Source organism: Pteronotus mesoamericanus, unplaced genomic scaffold, assembly GCF_021234165.1.
Source record: "Pteronotus mesoamericanus isolate MK-2021 breed Mesoamerican mustached bat unplaced genomic scaffold, CSHL_Meso_final contig_221, whole genome shotgun sequence".
Taxonomy (NCBI): domain Eukaryota; kingdom Metazoa; phylum Chordata; class Mammalia; order Chiroptera; family Mormoopidae; genus Pteronotus; species Pteronotus mesoamericanus.
In genome coordinates, this window is record NW_026555092.1 from 11,693,155 (window position 1) to 11,712,293 (window position 19,139).

General features: G+C 36.7%; 1 protein-coding gene across 2 annotated transcripts in view; it reads left to right on the forward strand.

Annotated features, from left to right (window-relative positions):
* Window positions 1–12,508, forward strand: part of ZMYM4 (zinc finger MYM-type containing 4) — a 130,708-nt gene extending 118,200 nt beyond the window's left edge. For both annotated transcript variants that reach the window (XM_054571948.1, XM_054571949.1), the window contains 4 exons: window positions 5,138–5,249; window positions 6,894–7,142; window positions 8,897–9,026; window positions 9,943–12,508. In XM_054571948.1, the coding sequence (XP_054427923.1) occupies window positions 5,138–5,249; window positions 6,894–7,142; window positions 8,897–9,026; window positions 9,943–10,150 (699 nt within the window). In that variant the 3' untranslated portion in view covers window positions 10,151–12,508. The remainder of the gene's footprint in view (window positions 1–5,137; window positions 5,250–6,893; window positions 7,143–8,896; window positions 9,027–9,942) is intronic.
* Window positions 12,509–19,139: the final 6,631 nt, after the last annotated feature.

Here is a 19,139-nt window from a genome sequence, read left to right on the forward strand (position 1 = left end):
CACTGGGGAAAGGGAGGAAGTCAAGGGTTCAGATGCACCCAGATGTCAAGGTGGTGGATTAGCTTTAAGACAGTCTTAGCTCAGTCCGCACAAATAGACACAGTAATTTACTCTTTTATAAAGCAGTGGGTCTGAGTGCTTGTTTCTTGAATCCTATTTGCCACTCCTCTTTTTAATATTTTATTATTCTGAGATTTAAAAAATGACTCCAATTTGTATTTTCCCAACTTTTATAAAGTAGCATATCTTTCTATGTTGGTCATTTAAATTTTTTCTATCTGTAGAATCTCTTTTATATCAAGGATATTAACTTTAATATAAGTATGCAAAATACATTTTTATAGTATATTTTTGTCTTTCGTTTTTTATTATGTTTTGCCATGCAAGACGATTTCCTTCTTGCATAGCCCAATTTCTCCTTATAGTTCCTGGGTTTTCCTTGTTGCTTAGGATGATCTTTCTACTTGAATATTTAAATTTAAATCCTCATAAATTTCTGTCTAAAATATTGGGATTCTTTTTAGATTGATTTAACATCAGAATTTCATTTTTTGTACATATTATAAGTATATTTAGATGAACAACAATTCTGATGGGTCAGCTAGTTATACAAGCAGCATTTATTTTTCCAAAGAAGTGAAATGACACCTTTGTTACTGTATTTTGATACAGTTTCTACACTGCAAATGATATTTAAAAAATGACCAAATGAGAGGACTTTTATATGTTCCTCAATAAATGTTATCGAGCACCGAGTGTGTACCACCCATACATTTTGCTTAGGTAGAAATTGTGAAGATCCTTGGCATACTTCCTGTATTCTTGGAATTTATATTTTGGATCTAAAGAACATTTTGTAATTTTACAATGCACATATCAAGAAATAACCTGTTTGGGGGGAAAGTTAATAGCATTCTAATAATTTGAATATAATCAGAACACAGGTGGTCATTGCTACGATTTCAGTCAAAAACCTTTACACTTCAGATACACTTCTGCTGCATATAAAATACTCTCATTTGCCCTGGCTGCTGTGGCTCAGTGGATTGAGTGTCGGCCTGCAAATCAAAGGGTTGCTGGTTTGATTCCCAGTCAGGGCATATGCCCGGGTTGTGGGCCAGGTCCCCAGTAGGGGGTGCGCAAGAGGCAACCACACATTGATGTTTCTCTCCCTCTTTCTCCCTCCCTTCCCCTTTCTTTGAAAATAAATAAAATCTTTCTAAAAAATTGTAAAGTGCGTATATTCTTCAGCCTAGCAAACCTGTTGATCATTATCTCTCCCCAAAGAAAGGAATACACATACATACACTAATATTTTTATTGTAATTTTTTTTAACAAAAAAAAAAAATGAAACCCCCCCCAGGTGTTCATCAAAAAAATGATGTTTCAATCAATAGTATGTCTATACTATTGAATACCATACAGTAGTTTAAAAAAAGGAATGAATTGTTTTTATAGATATTGACATGGAAAACTCTTGCAGGCGTAGATTCTGAAAAGTAAAAGTAACTTGCAAAACTGTAAGTGTAGCAGTGCAAGATTTATTTTATGGAAAAATACACATAACATAAAATGTACACTTCAGTGGCATTAAGTATGTTCATGATGTATAACCATCACCACCATCTAGTTCTACAATTTTATCACCCTACCTGGAAACCCTCTACCAGTTAAGCAGTTACCCCTTCCATCTTGTCCTTGACAACGTAAATCTGCTGTCTGTCTGTATGGATTTGCCTGTTCTGGGTATTATTATATAAGTAGAATTATACAGTATGTACCCTTTTGTGTCTGGCTTTTTTCACTTTAACAGAATTTTCAAGGTTTATCGGTGTTGTAGCATGAATCAGTACTTTGTTCCTTTTTATGGCCAAATAGTATTCCATTGTTAGATATATCACACTGTGCTTATCCATTCATTTTTTGATGGACATTTGAGTTTCCACCTTTTGGCTATTATTAATAGTGAGTGCTACTATGAATATTCATATACACGCTTTTCTTTAAACATCTGTTTTCAGTTCTTTGGGGTATATGCCTAGGAGTGGAATTGCAGGGTCATATGGTATAACTATGATTCATTCGCTTGTTGAGAAACCACCAAACTGTTTTCCGCAATGGCTGTACCAGCCTATGTTCCCAGCAGTAATGTATGAGGGCTCCATTATCTCTACTTCTTTGCCAACATTTCATTTTGGTTTCTGTTTTTAAATTGCCATCTGGTGAATATGAGGTGACATTTTATTGTGGTTTTGATTTGCATGTCCTTAATGACTGATAACTTCAAGCATCTTTTCATGTACTTCTTGGCCATTTGTGTATCTTCTTTGAAGAAATGTCTAGGTCCTTTGCCATTTTTTAAATTGGATTATCTTTTTTGTTATTGAATTGTAGGATTCCTTTATGTATTTTGTATATTAAACTCTTACCAGATACGCAGTCTGCAGTGCTTTCTCCCCCTCTCTGGGTTTTCTTTTCATTCTCTTGATAGTGTACTTTGATGCATAAATGTTTTTATTTTATTTTATTTACTTCTTTTTATTATTCAAATACATTTGTCTCTTCCTGCCACCATTTTGCCCTGCTCCACCTGCCCCCACCTCCCACCCCCAATCCTTCCCCACTTTGGCTTTGTCCATGCTTCCTTTATACATGTTCCTTGATTTGGCCCTTAAAAATTTTTAATTTTGATTAAGCTCAGTTTACTTGTCTATTGTTGCGTGTACTTTTGGTGTTTTATCTAAGAATCCATTGCAAAATTACAGTTCATGAAGATTTACCCCTGTGCTTTCCGGTTATATGGTTTTAGCTCTTATGTTTCTTGTCCTTGGTCCATTTTTAACTCATTTTCATATCATGTGTGAGGTAGGGATATGTGGATATCCAGGTCTCTCAGCACCATTTGTTGAAGAGACTTCTTTCTCCATTGAACAGTCTTGACATCTTTGTCGAAAATCATGTGGCTAAATACATGTGTGTTTATTTTGGACTTGGTTAGTAAACAATGTTTTGATTACTGTAACTTCGTTAGTAAATTTTGAAATCAGGAAGTGTGATTCCTCAAGATTCTTTTGGCAATTTAAGGTTCCTTGCAATACCACATGAATTTTAGGATTAGTTTTCCCATTTCTACAAAAAAAAAAAAAGAAGAAGAAATGTCCATTGGAATTTTGATAAGGTTGCATTGAATTTGTAGATTGCTTTGGTGAATATTACCATTTAAACAATACTGCCTTAAGATACATATATACAAGATGTTTTCTTAGCTCTTCTTCAGTTTCAGCTTTTTTTTTTTTGTAGTTAAGTGTGTAAGTCATGTACCTCCTTAGATAAATTTATTCTTAAAATTTTATTATTTCTGATACTATTATAAATGGAATTGTTTTTCTTAATTTTCCTTTTGGATTGTTCATTACAACTGATTTTCATGTGGCTTGTATCCTGCAACTGTACTGAGTTTATTTATGAGCTCTAACAATTTGGTGGGGGTTTTTGGAGCATGTCATCTACAAATACAGATCATTTTACTTCTTCCTTTCCTATTTGAATGTTTCTTCTTCTTTTTTTTTTGCCTGATGATTTTGGATAGAATTTCCAGTAAAACATGGAATAGAAGGAGCAAGAATAGGTGTTTTTATCTTGTTCTGTTCTAAGAGGAAAGTGATTTTTAAAAAAGACAAAAAGAATGTATTTTATATATACTTATTTATTTGAGTAAATGTACAAAATTCACCTCTGAATTTAAAAAGGAAATTTTTTAAAAGATTGAAATACTACTGAATGAAAATGTTAGTCGTCTTTGTATAGTCAGTTTGAGTGTCTTCTACTTTTCTTGTATTTGAAACTTTTTTTACAGTGAGGATGTATTTTTAAGATGGGAAAATAACTTTTTCCAAAAAAGGTTTTATTTATTTTTAGATAGGGGAAGGGAGGGAGATAGGAAGAGAAACATCAATGTGCGGTTGCCTCTTGCACGCCCCCTACTGGGGACGTGGCCGTCTACCGAGGCATGTGTCCTGACTGGGAATCAAACCGGTGACATTTTGGTTCACAGGCTGGCACTCAATCCACTGAGTCCCACCAGCCAGGGCAGGAAAATAACTTTATCAAAAGAAGAAAAAGAATACTTTGAGCAACAAAACTGTAATCTGGCAATACAGTTATCAGTTGCCTTTGAAGAGACCTGTAAGAATGCACATTAAGATGGTGTTTAATTTTTGTTAGCTAGAATAAATTTAAGTAGAAATAAAAGTTTTCTCCAAGTCATGCATTGATAGAAAAGCAGGAAACCAAGGTAACCATAGAAAAATAAATTTAAAATACCAAATCTTAAAAACATCAAAAGATTTTTAGCATCTAATTATATGCTACCTTGTGTTGCTCTATAAATTTTCATCATAGTTCTCTGAGTGATTTTATCTGACCTGACCTGCATCCTCAAAATGTTTTTTTAACAATGCTTTACCCAAGCTGTTGCTTTTTTCCCATCCTGTGGTATGGTTCTTGATGGTTAAAATTAGCATAGCTTTACATCCTACAATTAGACTTGAGCTTTTTGGAGGCTGTACTGTGGGGCAGAGTTCAGAGCTGTGATTAGAAGGCTCCAAATAGTTTCTGAATTTGGGTCCTCAGGTCACCTCACCCTGGCTAACTTATCATTTCAGGAAGTGATCTTCTAACTAGACTGAAAAACAAAAACTTCTGAGAGTAAATCTTCAGATACTTACTGTGAATTAGAAAAATGGTTTGGAAAATACAATTTAGGACCAGTTTTTAGTATGTCATTTTCATGAACTGAGTAAAGGTACTTATTTATTATAAATTTTCTCTATCATTCACGTTTTACAAAGGATACAGAAAACTTTACCTTGCAAGCTCAGTGCTCAAGATGATCTCAGTCCATGTGAAAAGGACCTTTACCTTGAATCCTAGTATTTTAATATGTATCTTTAAAATGGTTCACAAAATGGTTCAAAAATTAAGGATTTTTTAAAAAATAATTTTTAAAAAATTGTAAAATAAAAATTTGGGGGGGTGACATTGGTTAACAACATTATATAAGTTTCACTTAAAATAGTCTTTAAAAAACTTGTGTTTTCTTTGTATCAACATGTGTGTTCATTTGTTCTCTTGTAGTACCTGTTTGAAAATGGTAGAATAGATAACATTTTTACAGAGCCCTATTCCAGATTTATGATTGAACTTACCAAACTCTTGAAAATATGGGAACCTACAATACTTCCTAATGGTAGGATGATTATTTTTTATTTTGATTCTTTTCATGATGTGTCTTCTTAAGTTGTTTAAGTTGTAAGATTATCTTTTTATAAATTGTTGATTTTTTATTTCTGTCCTGATTCATAATGTATTTGGACTTTTGAGGAGAAGGTCTTTGGTTTATTATTATTTTAGTAAAACCGTAACTTCCAAACAGTGTGTGTATACGTACTAGTGGTTGAAAATAAAAATAAATACTGGAAGTTCAATTTACTTTTTTAGAAACTTTATTCTGGTAGTGTTGGTAAAGTTATAAACTGTACACCGTAACTGCCACATATTCTGCTTCTAAAAAGTACCCTGAACTGGTTGCTGAGAGTTAAGCATATACCCTCGAATTGTCTCTTTTCATAGTCATTGGACAAATCCCTAATTCACTCCTGGTCTTAGGCTCCTTGGCTGTGAATGGAGAGGTTGAATGGGATGCTCTGGAATCTTTGTCCTTTCTGTTGTGGTACAGAACACCTTTGAAGCATTCTGAGCAGCCCGTGGCTTGGTGCATTTAGCATTCAAAGAGGAGGCTGGGGGCATAGATATGCAAGTAATAAATTCATGTTTATGAATCATCAGTTGCCTAAAAATAGAATGCAGAATCAGCAACTAAAGGATTGTGGGGAAAACATGAGGAAGGACCTGAACTTAAGGGGTATCTTGGGGAAGGTGCATTTTAAAGGTATACTTATTTTAATTATTCTGTAAGACCTCTTCTGCTTTTTGAAAAAATCCCAGATAAATCATCATGAACTTACCACTCAGTATAAATTCAAAATAAGAGGGAGTGGAAGGAGGGAGGGCCCTATCTCCCTTCTTATGACCTTAGCTGAATAAAACTAAACCAGCTAACAGTTGTGTATTGATCTCGAATAGGAGTCTGTAAACTGTGACCCTTGGGCCAGACCTGTCTGTTTCTGTATATAGTCTGTGAACTAAAATTGGTTTTAAATGATCTGAGGGGAAAATATCTAAGGAGTAATATTCTGTGGCATGTGAAAATTATATGAAATTCAAATTTGTGTCTATAAGTAAACTTTATTGGCCCTGACTGGTGTGGCTTAGTGGTTTGAGCACCGGCCTGTATACCAAAAGGTAGCTGGTTCGATTCCCAGTCAGGGCACATGCCTGGGTTGTGGGCCAGGTCCCCAGTAGGGGGAGCTTGAGAGGAGCTGCACATTGATGTTTCCCTCTCTTTCTCCCTTCTTCCCCCTCTCTAAAAATAAAGTAAGTAAAATCTTAAAAAACAAAATAAACCTGTATTGGCATATTATAGCCATGTCTGTTTGTGTATTGTCTGCAGCCCCTTATCTTCTACAACAAAGTTGTTCAGACCCTATATGGACAGTGCTTAAAATATTTACCATCTGGCTCTTTGCACAAAAAGTTTGCCAACCCCTGGTCTCAGATAACAATAGATTAAAACTTTCAGGAGAATGCTCACAGAGTCTGCTTCTGCAGAATCATCTTTTCTTTGCGTTCCTTTTCTGTTTTTCTGTATGAGGAAGAGGGGGAAGGAGAGGAACAATCATCTTTTCTTCATATCTTGTCTGACAATTTGAGAAATTAGTCTAATTTATCAGGAGCTTAATACTGTTTCCGCCCCCCACCTCCTTTGGTCCAGGTTACATGTTCTCCCGCATTGAAGAGGAGCATCTGTGGGAGTGCAAGCAGCTGGGCGCTTACTCGCCAATTGTCCTCCTGAACACCCTCCTGTTCTTCAACACCAAATACTTTCAACTAAAGAATGTTACTGAGCACTTGAAGCTCTCCTTCGCCCATGTGATGAGACGGACCAGAATTTTGAAGTACAGTACCAAGATGACGTATCTGAGGTTCTTCCCACCTGTACAAAAGCCAGAGTCAGAACCAGGTATGTGGTGGAGTTTGTAAGGTTTCTCTTGGGGTCTTATTAGTATTCAAATAGAAACTAATTGCAGAGGGGTAATTGTAGACTCTAGACATGGAAGAATGTAGTTTTAGTTTAACTTTTAATGCTTTCTTTATGTCAAGGCTGGGTTCAAGGCTTTTCTCTAAAGGAGAGGAATCACTTGCTTCAGTATACTTTTATTGGCTTTTAAATTAGAAATTCTGATTTCATTGGTAGAGCCCAAATAATCCTCATTTTAAAATTTCCCAGGGAATTTAAATACATAGCCAAGTTGAGAATCACTGATTCAGAGACAACAGATGGGTCCATGGCTAGTTAAAAGGAATCTATTTAACTGCTAAATCTACTCTTTCTAAATCTTTTTCTTTTAACCAGACCACCACCTCTTTTTAGTTAATATAAATTGTCAAATTCTGAAGGAACTTACAAGCTGGCCTAGAGTGTACTGCTTTTGTACACAGTAGAATAATACTAGCAGTGACATTCCAAAAGTAGTATATTAAAGAACAGTTTGTTTTTAAGTTTTAAAAAACCAGTATTGTTATTAAGAAATGAGGAATTAAAATTTTTGATACTTGATCAAAATTTTAAGTTCTAGAATTTCCCAAATCAAGTTGTTACTTTCTTGGGATAAGAGTGAAAAAATGTATTTTGAATGTGGGAATTTAAAATTACTGGAGGTAAAATATTAAGGAAGAATTCTCATGTTCATCTTTGTGCCAGCTTTTTTCTCACCTGCTCCTTTACTTTAGAAAATACAAAGATTATCTTGCTTTTTCACCATGTGTCCTGTTTCTTTCAATTTGTTCATATAGATATAGACATAGATATATATCTCACTTTGTGCTCTTAATTGATACTAATTGGGGGACGGAGAGGCAATCAGGTAACATTTCGCAGTTTTCTGATTTTAGGTGTTCAGCAAGATTTGTAAAAGGTTCAGCTTCTTTTCTGAATGAATATCTAGCAAAGTCTTTCTATTTAGGTAGCGTCTAAATAAAAAACTGGGGTGAATTGTGTTTAAGTAATAACTAATACAGGAAGCTGGGAAAAGTTTTGTGCAATTGTTAAGAGCAGCTATAAGAAAAGAAGAAAAACACGTTTTTCCTCAGGTTCTCAGTTCCACCCACTGTTCTCTTGAAGACTGACTGGAAAAGCGTAAAGAAAGAGCGCTCTCTCCATGTCTTCGCCCTTGGCCTCAGCAGAACTCTGCTGGTGGAAAAGGACTTGCTCTTCTCTTATCAAATGGTCACTTTACTGAGAATTTCTTTTCCCAGCCGAGATTCCATTTTTTGTAATACTATGACAAATAAAAGAAACTTGAACAAATGCCCGGGGCACTGATGCCCCGCAGTAGAACTATTTTTAGATAAAGAGGCGACAACTTGTACCTCAGTGTCTACCCAGGAGAAGAGCACGTGGACCCCTTGAGAACCGTCTGCCTGATAAAACCTCTGTCCGGCTCAGAACGGAGGCTCGCGCGAGCAGCGCGCCTTTGGCCCTGCTGCCCCTGCCTGGTGAGCAGTGACGGGACTTTTACAGGACAGGACTTTGTTCTGTGCGGGGCTGTTAACCTCGCACTTACCATAATATCTGGCACCTCTGTAGGCACTCAGTCGGTATTCGTTGAGGGAGTAAATGACAGGAAGAGGGAGTGACAGTTCTGGCTGGAAGCAAAGCGTGGTGGGTGTCTTGAGGCTTGAAGAAAGTAATCTTCTCATTTTTTCTGCCTCAAGATAAACTAACTGTTGGCAAGAGGAAACGAAATGAAGATGATGAGGTTCCAGTGGGCGTGGAGATGGCAGAGAATACTGACAACCCACTGAGGTGCCCTGTCCGGCTTTATGAGTTTTACTTATCAAAGTGGTAAGTGCTCTTCCCCTGAACTGGATGTGGCACACTTCAAAAAGTAGTTAACATACTTTGGATTTCGGACGCTTGAGTATCAGAAATGTAGCTCGCCTGTGACCCAAGTTAAAGTTTAAAGACAAGGATTTACCTCTAATTTCCTTATTTCCCCAGTCTCGTAACTGCCTGGATTTTGAACCAAGAAACAAATCACTGTATATATTGATAATCCTTTCCCAAAAATTTCTTCAAAGGCAAGAATAAGAGTCCCTGCCATTGTTTGGTCTGTACAACTGTTACTCAACCTTTATGTGATACCCACACTGCTGTGATTTTATTATTTATACAGAAAAAATATTTAGAGAAGAGGTTATATGGCTAAACACAAAAATAATTTATTTTTAAGGAATTGAAAATGTTTAAGTGGTCTTTTTTTTACAGAAACTTTATGACTTTAGAGTTGTAAGATCCACACTGAAGTACTTCTTTTCTTTCTCGAAGAAATGTAATGACTGTGTTTGCCCTTTGATAATGTGTATTGAGTGCTTTTGGGTTCATTCCGGATAATGGGTGCTGAGGATATGTGGTTCTCAGCCATAGTGTCACATGTGAGTTGAACTTTTGTTGCTCCTAAAAATGTTGTAAGTACTAAAGTTTGTGAAGGATTTACACTTTGTCTTCCATTAACATTATACTCACATCCAATCCACTATGGTTTATTGAGTGTGGGAGAAAAGATGTGGAGTATATAGGTTGCTCCTGGGAGGAAGTGCTTATACACTTGTGTGTCTGCGTGCGTGCATTGCTTATCTGTGATACTAGTTACAGTAGAGCAAAGTTGAGAACCATTACATTAAAGAGCATTTATGTATTTCCTCCGCTCTCTAATCCTCAATTTCCTTTCTTTCTTTTTTCTTTTATTTCTTATGGATAGTTCTGAAAGTGTGAAGCAGAGGAATGATGTGTTTTACCTTCAGCCCGAGCGCTCCTGTGTTCCGAATAGCCCCATGTGGTACTCCACATTCCCGATAGACCCTGGGACCCTGGACACCATGTTAACACGCATTCTCATGGTGAGGGAGGTACACGAAGAACTTGCCAAAGCCAAATCTGAAGACTCTGATGTTGAATTATCAGATTAAAGCAGAAGCGGGGTTCCTATTTTCATACACATTGGTATGCACCAAACTGTGAATGCATCCAGCTTTGGAAAACGATGTATAAGTCCAAGTCCTCTTGACTTGATTATAAGATAATGGAAAACAGATGACTCGTGAACCACAGTGTGGATGTACAAATGAAAACTGAAGGAAAAAATATGAACTAAGAAACGTTCTTTGACAGTGATCTAGTTCTTAGACATCTTCAGAATGACTAACCAATTTCTCTGAGTGGTGCATAATCTTATTTTGTTTGGGAATAACAAATTGTGGAATATTTTTAAGGAAAACTGTTATATAAAACTCTACCATAGTAACCTTAGACCTTAGAGAGGTAGCTTTGGAGTGAAACCTTGGCTGCAGTAGGCTCCTTGGGCAAGCCCTGTGTCCAGGTCGGGGGGAGTCAGTACAGAGCTAAGAGTGACATCAGATGAGGGCTGTGGGACCCACACTTGAAGACCTAATAAAATACTCAACTTTTCTGAAAAGGTAGAGAGTGAAGTGGTCTTTAGATTTTCACTGCCAAGCCAATTCTGTGAAGGGTAGAAGCCTCTGGTGCTTTTGCCATTGGCCCCTCACATCAGGAAAAAGGGCCTTCACTGCTGTTCACACAGTAATGTGTCCCTGTTACTTTCTGGGTCTAGCTTCTCAGCTGTGGGTCTGGACGTGGGTAAATTAAGGTAAAGGGGCCGAAACTCTACAGACCGGTCATATACACAGAACATCTGTGGAGCCCATTAGACCCCAAGTGTCTTGAAATGTTTTTAGAAAACCCACTAAAATGCCCACTTCTCTGGGTATCAGCCTTTATTGCTGCTGTTTCATGGCGTGAGCTGTGGTACACAGAAATGGGGGTTCTCATTTTGTTTTCACTTTATCCCCAAATGGCAGCTTTTCTTTTGTTGTTTAATTTTCCTATTTCCTAAATAATTCCTCTTAATTTGTCTTTTGCACCAGTTTCTGGAGGCCCTTGTCATTTCAAAAAGGATAGTCTCTCTCCTTAACTCTGGCAAACCCGTGGAGGATTCCACAATGACACAGTATTACTTAGATACCAGAATTATGGTAGGAAAGATCCTAGTATGTTGCTATATAAAGCATTTGGAAGATGACCTTGTTGTCCTAAGAAACTTGAAAATGGGGCTTCTGGGGTTAGGCTACAAAGACTTTGACTATCTTGCATATCCACAAGCAGGTCTTATAGCATTATTCCAAACTAGCTGTTCTAGTGGTTTTCTGAGGATTGCAAGTCATAGCTGTGTTTGACATATCAGTCCATATCCCTTATCTCCATTCTCAGTTTCTTCCCCACAAAATTTTGAATGGAAGCATTTATGATGTTGGCCAACCACAAAACTTCTTTAGCAGAGGTTAATTTGACCCTATAATAGAAATGAGAGAAGTCCAAAAGGCTCTTAGAAATTTTAGCCTTGAAAGACTTTTCATTATGTCCCATTTTTTTAGATGGGAATGGCAGGTTTAAAAAAAAAAAAAAAAAAAGTCATTTAACTACAATAAAAAATTAAAAATAGGCCTTTTGACATTGTGTACTTACTTGGTGGTTCTGTCCCTCTGCCTGTAACAAATTTCATTTTTTGTTACTGAGAACTGTGTGTAAGAAGTAAATCTGCCCCAACTCTGTATGATTTAATTCCTTCTGTGTTTGTCATTTCTGATTGGAAAACGTATTACTCCGGACCTTGTTTGATATGGAGGAAAAACAATTGAATTGTTTCATAAGTCTGCCAATAAACTGTCCAGAAACTTCAGGTGTAATAGTCCCCACTATATTCATTTTATGTTTTGTATAAACACTAACATTTCCCCTTCTGTAGTTGTATTAAAAAACAAATATTCTTGGCACAGTAAATAAATTGTTGTAGAAGACCAGAGAGAGAGGAAAAAAAATCTGTATCTTTTAACTGAGAGCAGCCAGTACCCCAGGTAAATGACTGTATCGGGATTTAAATTGCATGTTAGATTACAGAGTTGTCCAGATCCTAAATTAATTCGTACAAGAAAATATTGGTCATTCCTATAAGCATAGCTGTTGATATGTCTCCAAATATTTGCTTTTAAAAATTCATTAAAATTATGTAAAATTACATTTTTTTCCAGGGGAGGAAAAAAAATCAAACACACAAGAGAAACATCTAAGTTATCCTTTCTGTTCTTTTTTGTTTTTGAACCACTTTCGGTTTTCCCCTTGCAGAAACCACAGAAATATTCCCTTAGAATAAAATAGTATATTTGTATTTGATGGGTGAGTTACTCTTTTTCTTTGTGTCTTGAAAGAATTTAAAATATTTTTCTGTTTGACCATATTGGTATGACCCAACAGATGGTATATAACAAAGAAAGCGGTTTTCAGAAAATAAATTATTTGATATTTACTCAGTCCAGTAAGCATATTGTTTCATTACAGTCTTTTCATTTGTTTTCTTTCTTCCATCAAAAGACTTGTTCCTATTTTTAGTTATTTTATTAACATATTCAAAGCCCTAAAAACTAGAAGTATCACATATACTGTATATAACTCGTATTTCATTTAAAGCAGACTTTTTTGAGATTTAAAAAGCTTGCACCTGACATTCAACTTAATATAATTTTGAAATGGTGGGATTGGAACAAAGACTATATCCATTTTTAAGTGTATATATACATGTTTAATTTGGGAACGTGAGACTAAATTGCATTTTCCCTTAGATTCTAGAGCTATCTTTATATTGTACAAGTATACCTTCACATTCCACTTAAACTTTCTATCTACCTGCCCTAATTTTGTAAAACAGTTTTCCAAAAGCTAAAGTAAAATGAATTTTTGTAAATGAATCCCACTTTTCTATTAAAATCAGAATTTGATCTTCATGTGAATTAAAAAATTCCCTATGGTACTGAGTTGAAATTTTAGGAAAGAATTAAGCAATACTGCCCCTAACTCCTCTTGTCTATCATCATATGTTATTACCATCATTGAAAAAATAATAAGAGGCATTGTTGCAGAGTGGGAAGAGCTGAGGTTTTGGAGCCTAGCCTGTTCACTTACTGGTTGAATAGCTTTAGATAAATTACCTAACCTCTTTGTGCCTCAGTTTTCTTAGGAAGTGGAATAATAATAACTCTTACAATTTGTGCCTAGCACATGGTAGACTTTCAAATATCACGTAAAGCTTTATGTACCCCTGCAGCATTATTCACAGTAGCCAGTATATGTAAACAGCCTAATTGTCTTTCAGCCGATGATTAAACATATATACAGTGGAATACTACTCAGCCATATACAAAATAAAAGTAGAATGTAGTGCCTTTTAATCAGGTAGAAGAAAATTGTCCATTACTACTCAACGGAAATTGTGAGATAACGGCAGAAATAAGTTCTAAGTTACAGTGAATGTAAACATCTTAAATTTAACTGAAGACAGGTCTTCCCCTTTCTTGCCATCTTCACTTGCCCTTCCCTGCATAGGGACATTAGTGTTTGAGGAAGTCAAAGCATGAAGGACTTGCTGTGTGCCTGGAGCCCATGGAAACCTGCTGCGGAGAGTTGCCGCAGTGAAGCAGCCCAGCGTCACAGCCAGTGAGGCAGTAGGCGGAGGAATGGTTAGGAGACTGACTGCATCGTGCAAATAAGTTACATGATTGAGACATAAGAGCATTTATTGAGACTAAGGGGAGCCAGATTTCTCACTGTTTGAGAAAGGATTAATGGAGGTGGAAATGGAGAATGCTAGAAAGAACCCTGAGGTGTTGAATTCAGATTGGAAGAATTGGTATGAATTCATGGGTTTAGACAAACAGGTATATCGTTGTATAATTTTATGAATATATGTGTATTTTTGTAATGGATTGATTGATTCTATCCACTGAGAGGATAAAGAAACAATTTTACCTTAGTAGCAATGAATATACCAAGAGATAAGGGATTAGAGCTCAATAGCTGATTAAAAGACTGGGAAAAGTACAAAATTACCCTGCCTCTTGATTACCCAACATCTTTTGAATATATAAATGTTTTTTAAAAATGATGGGGACCTGTCAGAAGGAAATAGGAGGCAGCCAGAGAGTCTTCCAAAAATAAAGTCTAGGAGAATTTGTGTATCAAAATAATGAGTATCAGATTATAAATTTATGAATAAAATAGGAATTCGTGAGTTGATACTGTTATAAATAACAGTAAAAAATTAAAAGACTTATTTTTTTTAATCTAACAAGGGCAAAAATGATGCAAAAACATTGGAAAAATATTAAGAGAAAGCTGGGAAAAAATATTCACAGTACCTGATTAAAAAAGGATGCAATGCAAAAAAGAAGAAAGGTGGCATATTATGTACTGATAGAATTAATTAAAAATATAAGTATGGATATTACTAGAGCTCATAACCTGAAAACTGACAAAATTTTTGGCAGAAGAGAAGATGGATAACCCTTGGGTTAAAAAAGGAAATGAGAAAGCACCTACAGTGGACCAGTGATAAAATCATCATACCTGAATCTAAGAACACAGCTAAAGCAGAACCACGATGAAAAAATTAGATTTGAAATCACGTTTCATTTTAAGGAAACAGATTAAGAATGAAAAAAGCAATTATTCAATTCAGTAATTTAAAGAATGAACAACATGGAAAAAAAACAAAACAGTAATAAAATCAGAAATAAATGGAAAAGTGAAGACTTATATAGGCCTTCATTATGATGAGGTACTTTCTATACCCATTTTATTGAGTGTTTTTATCATAAATGGATGTTGTATCTTTTCAAATGTTATTTTTGCATCTATTGATATGATCATACTATTTTTACCTTTTATTTTGTTAATATGGTGTATCATGTTGATGGATGTGTGGATGATTCACCTATTTGCATCCTTGGAATGAACCCTACTTGACTGTGATGTATCATTCTTTTAATATGTTGTATTTGACTTGCTAGTATTTTGTTTAGGATTTTTGCTGCTTGTTCATCAGAGATATTGGCCTGTAACTTTTTTTTTATTGCCTGGTTTTAGTATTCCAGTAATGTTGGCCTTGTAAAATGAGTTAGGAAATATTCCTCCTCCTCAGTTTTTTTAGGAGTTAAGGAAGATTGGTATTAAATCTTTTGAATGTTTGGTAGAATTCACCAGTGAAGCCATCTGGTCCCAGATTTTTGTTTCTTGGGAGGAAGTTTTTGTCTAGTGTTTCTATTTCCTTACTCTAGTGATTGGTCTATTTAGGTTTTCCAGTTTCTTGTGATTCAGTCTTGAAAGGTGGTGTGTTTCAAAGAATTTGACCATGTCTTCTAGGTTATCAAATCTGGTGGCATATAGCCTTTCATAATATTCCTGTGTGAGCCTTCCTATTTCTTTCACTTGATTTTGAGGCTTCTCTTTTCATTAGTGAGTCTAGCCAGGGGTTTGTCAATTTTGTTTATTTTTTTAAGAAGCATCTCTGTGTTTCATTAATTTTTTCTATTGTGTTTTTGTTCTCTAGTCCATTTATTTCTGCTCTGATTTTTATTATTTCTTTCCTTCTCCTGGCTTTGGGCTTTATTTGTTGTTCTAGTTCCTTAAGGTATAATGTTAGAGATTTTTTCTTATTTCTTGAGGTAGGCCTATAATGCTATAAACTTCCCTCTTAATACTGCTTTTGCTGCATCCCCAAAACTTTGGTGCATTGTGTTTTCATTTTCACTTGTCTCTGTGTATCTGTTGACCTCTCTTTTTTGAACCAATAGTTGTTGAGTAGCATGTTGTTTATTCTCTACATATTTGAGGTTTTTCTGGCTTTCTTCTAGTTGATTTCCAGTTTCCCACCATTTGTAATCAGCAAATTTGCTTGGAACTATTTGTCTTAAATATATTGAGACTAGCCCTGGCTTGTGTGGCTCAGTGGATTGAACATTGGCCTGTGAACTGAAGGGTCGCTGGTTTGATTTCTAGTCAGGGCACATGCCTGGGTTGCAGGCCAGGTCCCTAGTAGTAGTAGTAGTAGTAGGGGGCGTGCGAGAGGCAACTGATCAATGTTTCTCTCCCTTTTTCCCTCCCTTCCCCTCTCTCCGAAAGAAATAAAATCTTTAAAAAATGAATACATATATTGAGACTTATTTTGTGCCCCAACATATGGTTTATCCTTGAGAATGGTGTATTCTATCATTTTGGGAGGGAAAGTTCTAGACTGTCGGTTAAGTCTGTTTGGTCTCATGTGTCATTTAAGGCTGGTATTTCTTACTGACTTTCTGTCAGGGGGATCTATCCATTGCTGTTAATGGGGTATTCAGGTCCCCTGCTAAATTGTATTTTTTAGCAGTTTTTCCTTTTAGGTCTGTGAGTAAATTAATTTATGTATTTTGGTGCTCTCCTCATATTGAGTACATATATATTTATGTGTTATTGTCTTCTTGATGAGTTGTCCCCTTTATCATTATAGAATGGCCATCTTTGTCTCTGGTTACCTTTTTATTCCTGAAATGTATTTTGTCTGATATAAGTACTGCTATACCCGTTTTTCTCTGGATTCCATTTGCTTGAAGTATCACCCTCTATCCCTTCACTTTGAGCCTGTGTTTGTCTTTGGAGCTGTCTCCCACAAGCAACATATAGTTGAGATTTGTTTTTTAATATATTCCACTGCTATGCCTTTTGAATCGGTGACTAGTCCATTTACAATTAGGGTGATTATTGGAATATGAAACTTACTGCAGACATTTTTTTCTTATCTGTTTGCTTTTGTATTTCCACATTTTGTTCCCCCTTCTGATTCTTTCTGCTATTTTAGTTTGGTGGTTTTCTATAATTTTTTTTCCTCCATTTCCTCTTTGTATTTGGAATCTCAGCTCTGGATTTTTGTTTTGTGGTTACCATTAGGTTTGTGTAAAATGCTTCATACCCATTCATTTTCCTCCTTCCCTTTCATAATTTTTGTGGTCACAAATTAATCCTTTTTTATGTTGTGCATTCATTACCAAATTATAGTAGATATTCTTTTAATGCCCGCATCCATTTCCACCTCCTTTAACCTGTTATAATTGTTCAATATCCTATGCTAAAGCAGATAGATGTCCAGTTTCCTGTTAGTCATCTTACTCAGTTTTGTATACTTTTCTCTCTTCGTTTCTAATAAAAGAGCTCCTTTCAACAATTCTTGCAATTCAGGTCTTGCAGTGGTAAATTCTCAGCTTTTGCCTCGTAAACCCTTTATTTCTCCTTTATATCTAAAGAGTAACTTGCTGGATATATTATCCTTGACTGATGTTTCCGCTCTTTCAATATTTTGAATACTTCCTTTCATTTGCTCCTGTCTTATAATGTTCTACTGCAAAGTCTGATAATCTAATGGCGTTTCCTTTGTAGATTAGTCTTTTTTTCCCTGGCTGCCTTGAGAATTCTTTGATGTTGATTTTTGACAGATTGAATAAAATGTGTCATGGAGAAGGTCTTTTTGCATTGATATAATTAGGTGTTATGTTCAGTTCCTTTATTATAAAGTCCAGTTCTTTCCATAGGCTCGGAAAGTGTTCTCTTTAATTATTTCTTTGAATAGGTTCTTTGTTCCTTTCTGTCTCTTCTGGTATACCTATTATCCTTATATTGCTCTTTCTAATGTAGTCAGATAGTTTTCAGAGAGTTCCTTCATTTTAAATTATTAGTTCTCTTCTCCCTCCTGGGTCATTTCTAGATTGCTGTCTTTGAGCTCTCTATTTCTCTTTCCATCTGGTCTGCTCTATTTCCAGTGCTGTCTAATGTATTCTTCACTTCATTCATTGAGTTCTTTAGCTCTAGAGTTTCTTTGTAGTTTCATTCTCTTAGTAAAAGTACTCCTTTTCTTTGTTAGCTCAGTGAACTGCCTCTCTGAGCTTTCTTGTTTGTCACTGATTTTCTTCATAGCTACAATCTTAAATTCTCTGACATTTAAATCACCATCTCCCCGTCTTCTATGACTTTGCGTTTGGTTTCTGGAGACTTTTCAGTTTCTGTATTCCCAAGTTACCTTGATTAGTCATGGTGTTTGATGGATCATTTGTTTATTTGAGGTAGTGACCTCTTTTCTTGTTTAGCTACTGCTTTGCTTTCAACAATTCAGCAGATGGATAGGTACTTGTATTTTTCCAGTAGTTGGTGTTATAGTACTAGTTTTTGTTTTTTCTTACCTGTAGTATTTGTGCCTCTGAGATTACAACAGAGTGGCATAGCTTTGGTTAAGGACAGTGACGTTTACCAACTCCCCTCCGTTAACGGGCACCCCCACTGTGGTGGGGGAATATGGCGGATGGGGGAGAACTGGGTTTGTGGGCTCCCAGAGCTACCTCCCGTTCACTACCAGCTGCTGTCCCTGCTCTTTGTGGGGGGGGGTCTCCACTGCCTCGGCCTGGCTGTGCTGGGATGTGTGGGGCAGCGGAGGGAAGTTTGTGATTCCATAGCTCTACGCCCCGCCTGCAGTGGCTGTCGGTGCCACTGTGCTGCTTAGGGTGGCAGACGCCCGAAAGGGCCGCTGTGGGGGCCTGAGCTGAGGTATCATCCTCAACCCTGGCAATGAACTCAAGCCCAGGGAGGCCTGTGACAGAAGAGAGCCTAGGCCTATAATCTTACGGGGTTTTTTTAGTGCATTGGCTAGCGCAACGAAGTTCTGTTTCTCTCTTAACAATCTAACGGCCATTCTGGTAGGGCAGCTCCTTCTGGCTGGTGGTTCAGGGCGAGGCCCCCTCCATCCGTGTCTCCACCATGGCCTCTGTCCCCCAGGTGCTCCTCTGCTCTGGCCAGACAGAGGCAGGGAATTGCAATGGGCCAGGGCTGAAGATGGAACGCCTGTCTTCTGCCCGTGTTGTGCAGAGGCGTGGCGATGCAGACGCGCTGTGTGTCCTCAGAAGGACCCTGGTTTGGTGAACAGTTGCTCTCTGCCGCACCCCCTCCAAGGGCTTCTCCCTGCGGTGGCTGAGGGGTACTGGGTGTTTGGGTACTTACCCCTTTTTGTCTGCCAAACCCAGCTGGCCTGCCAGT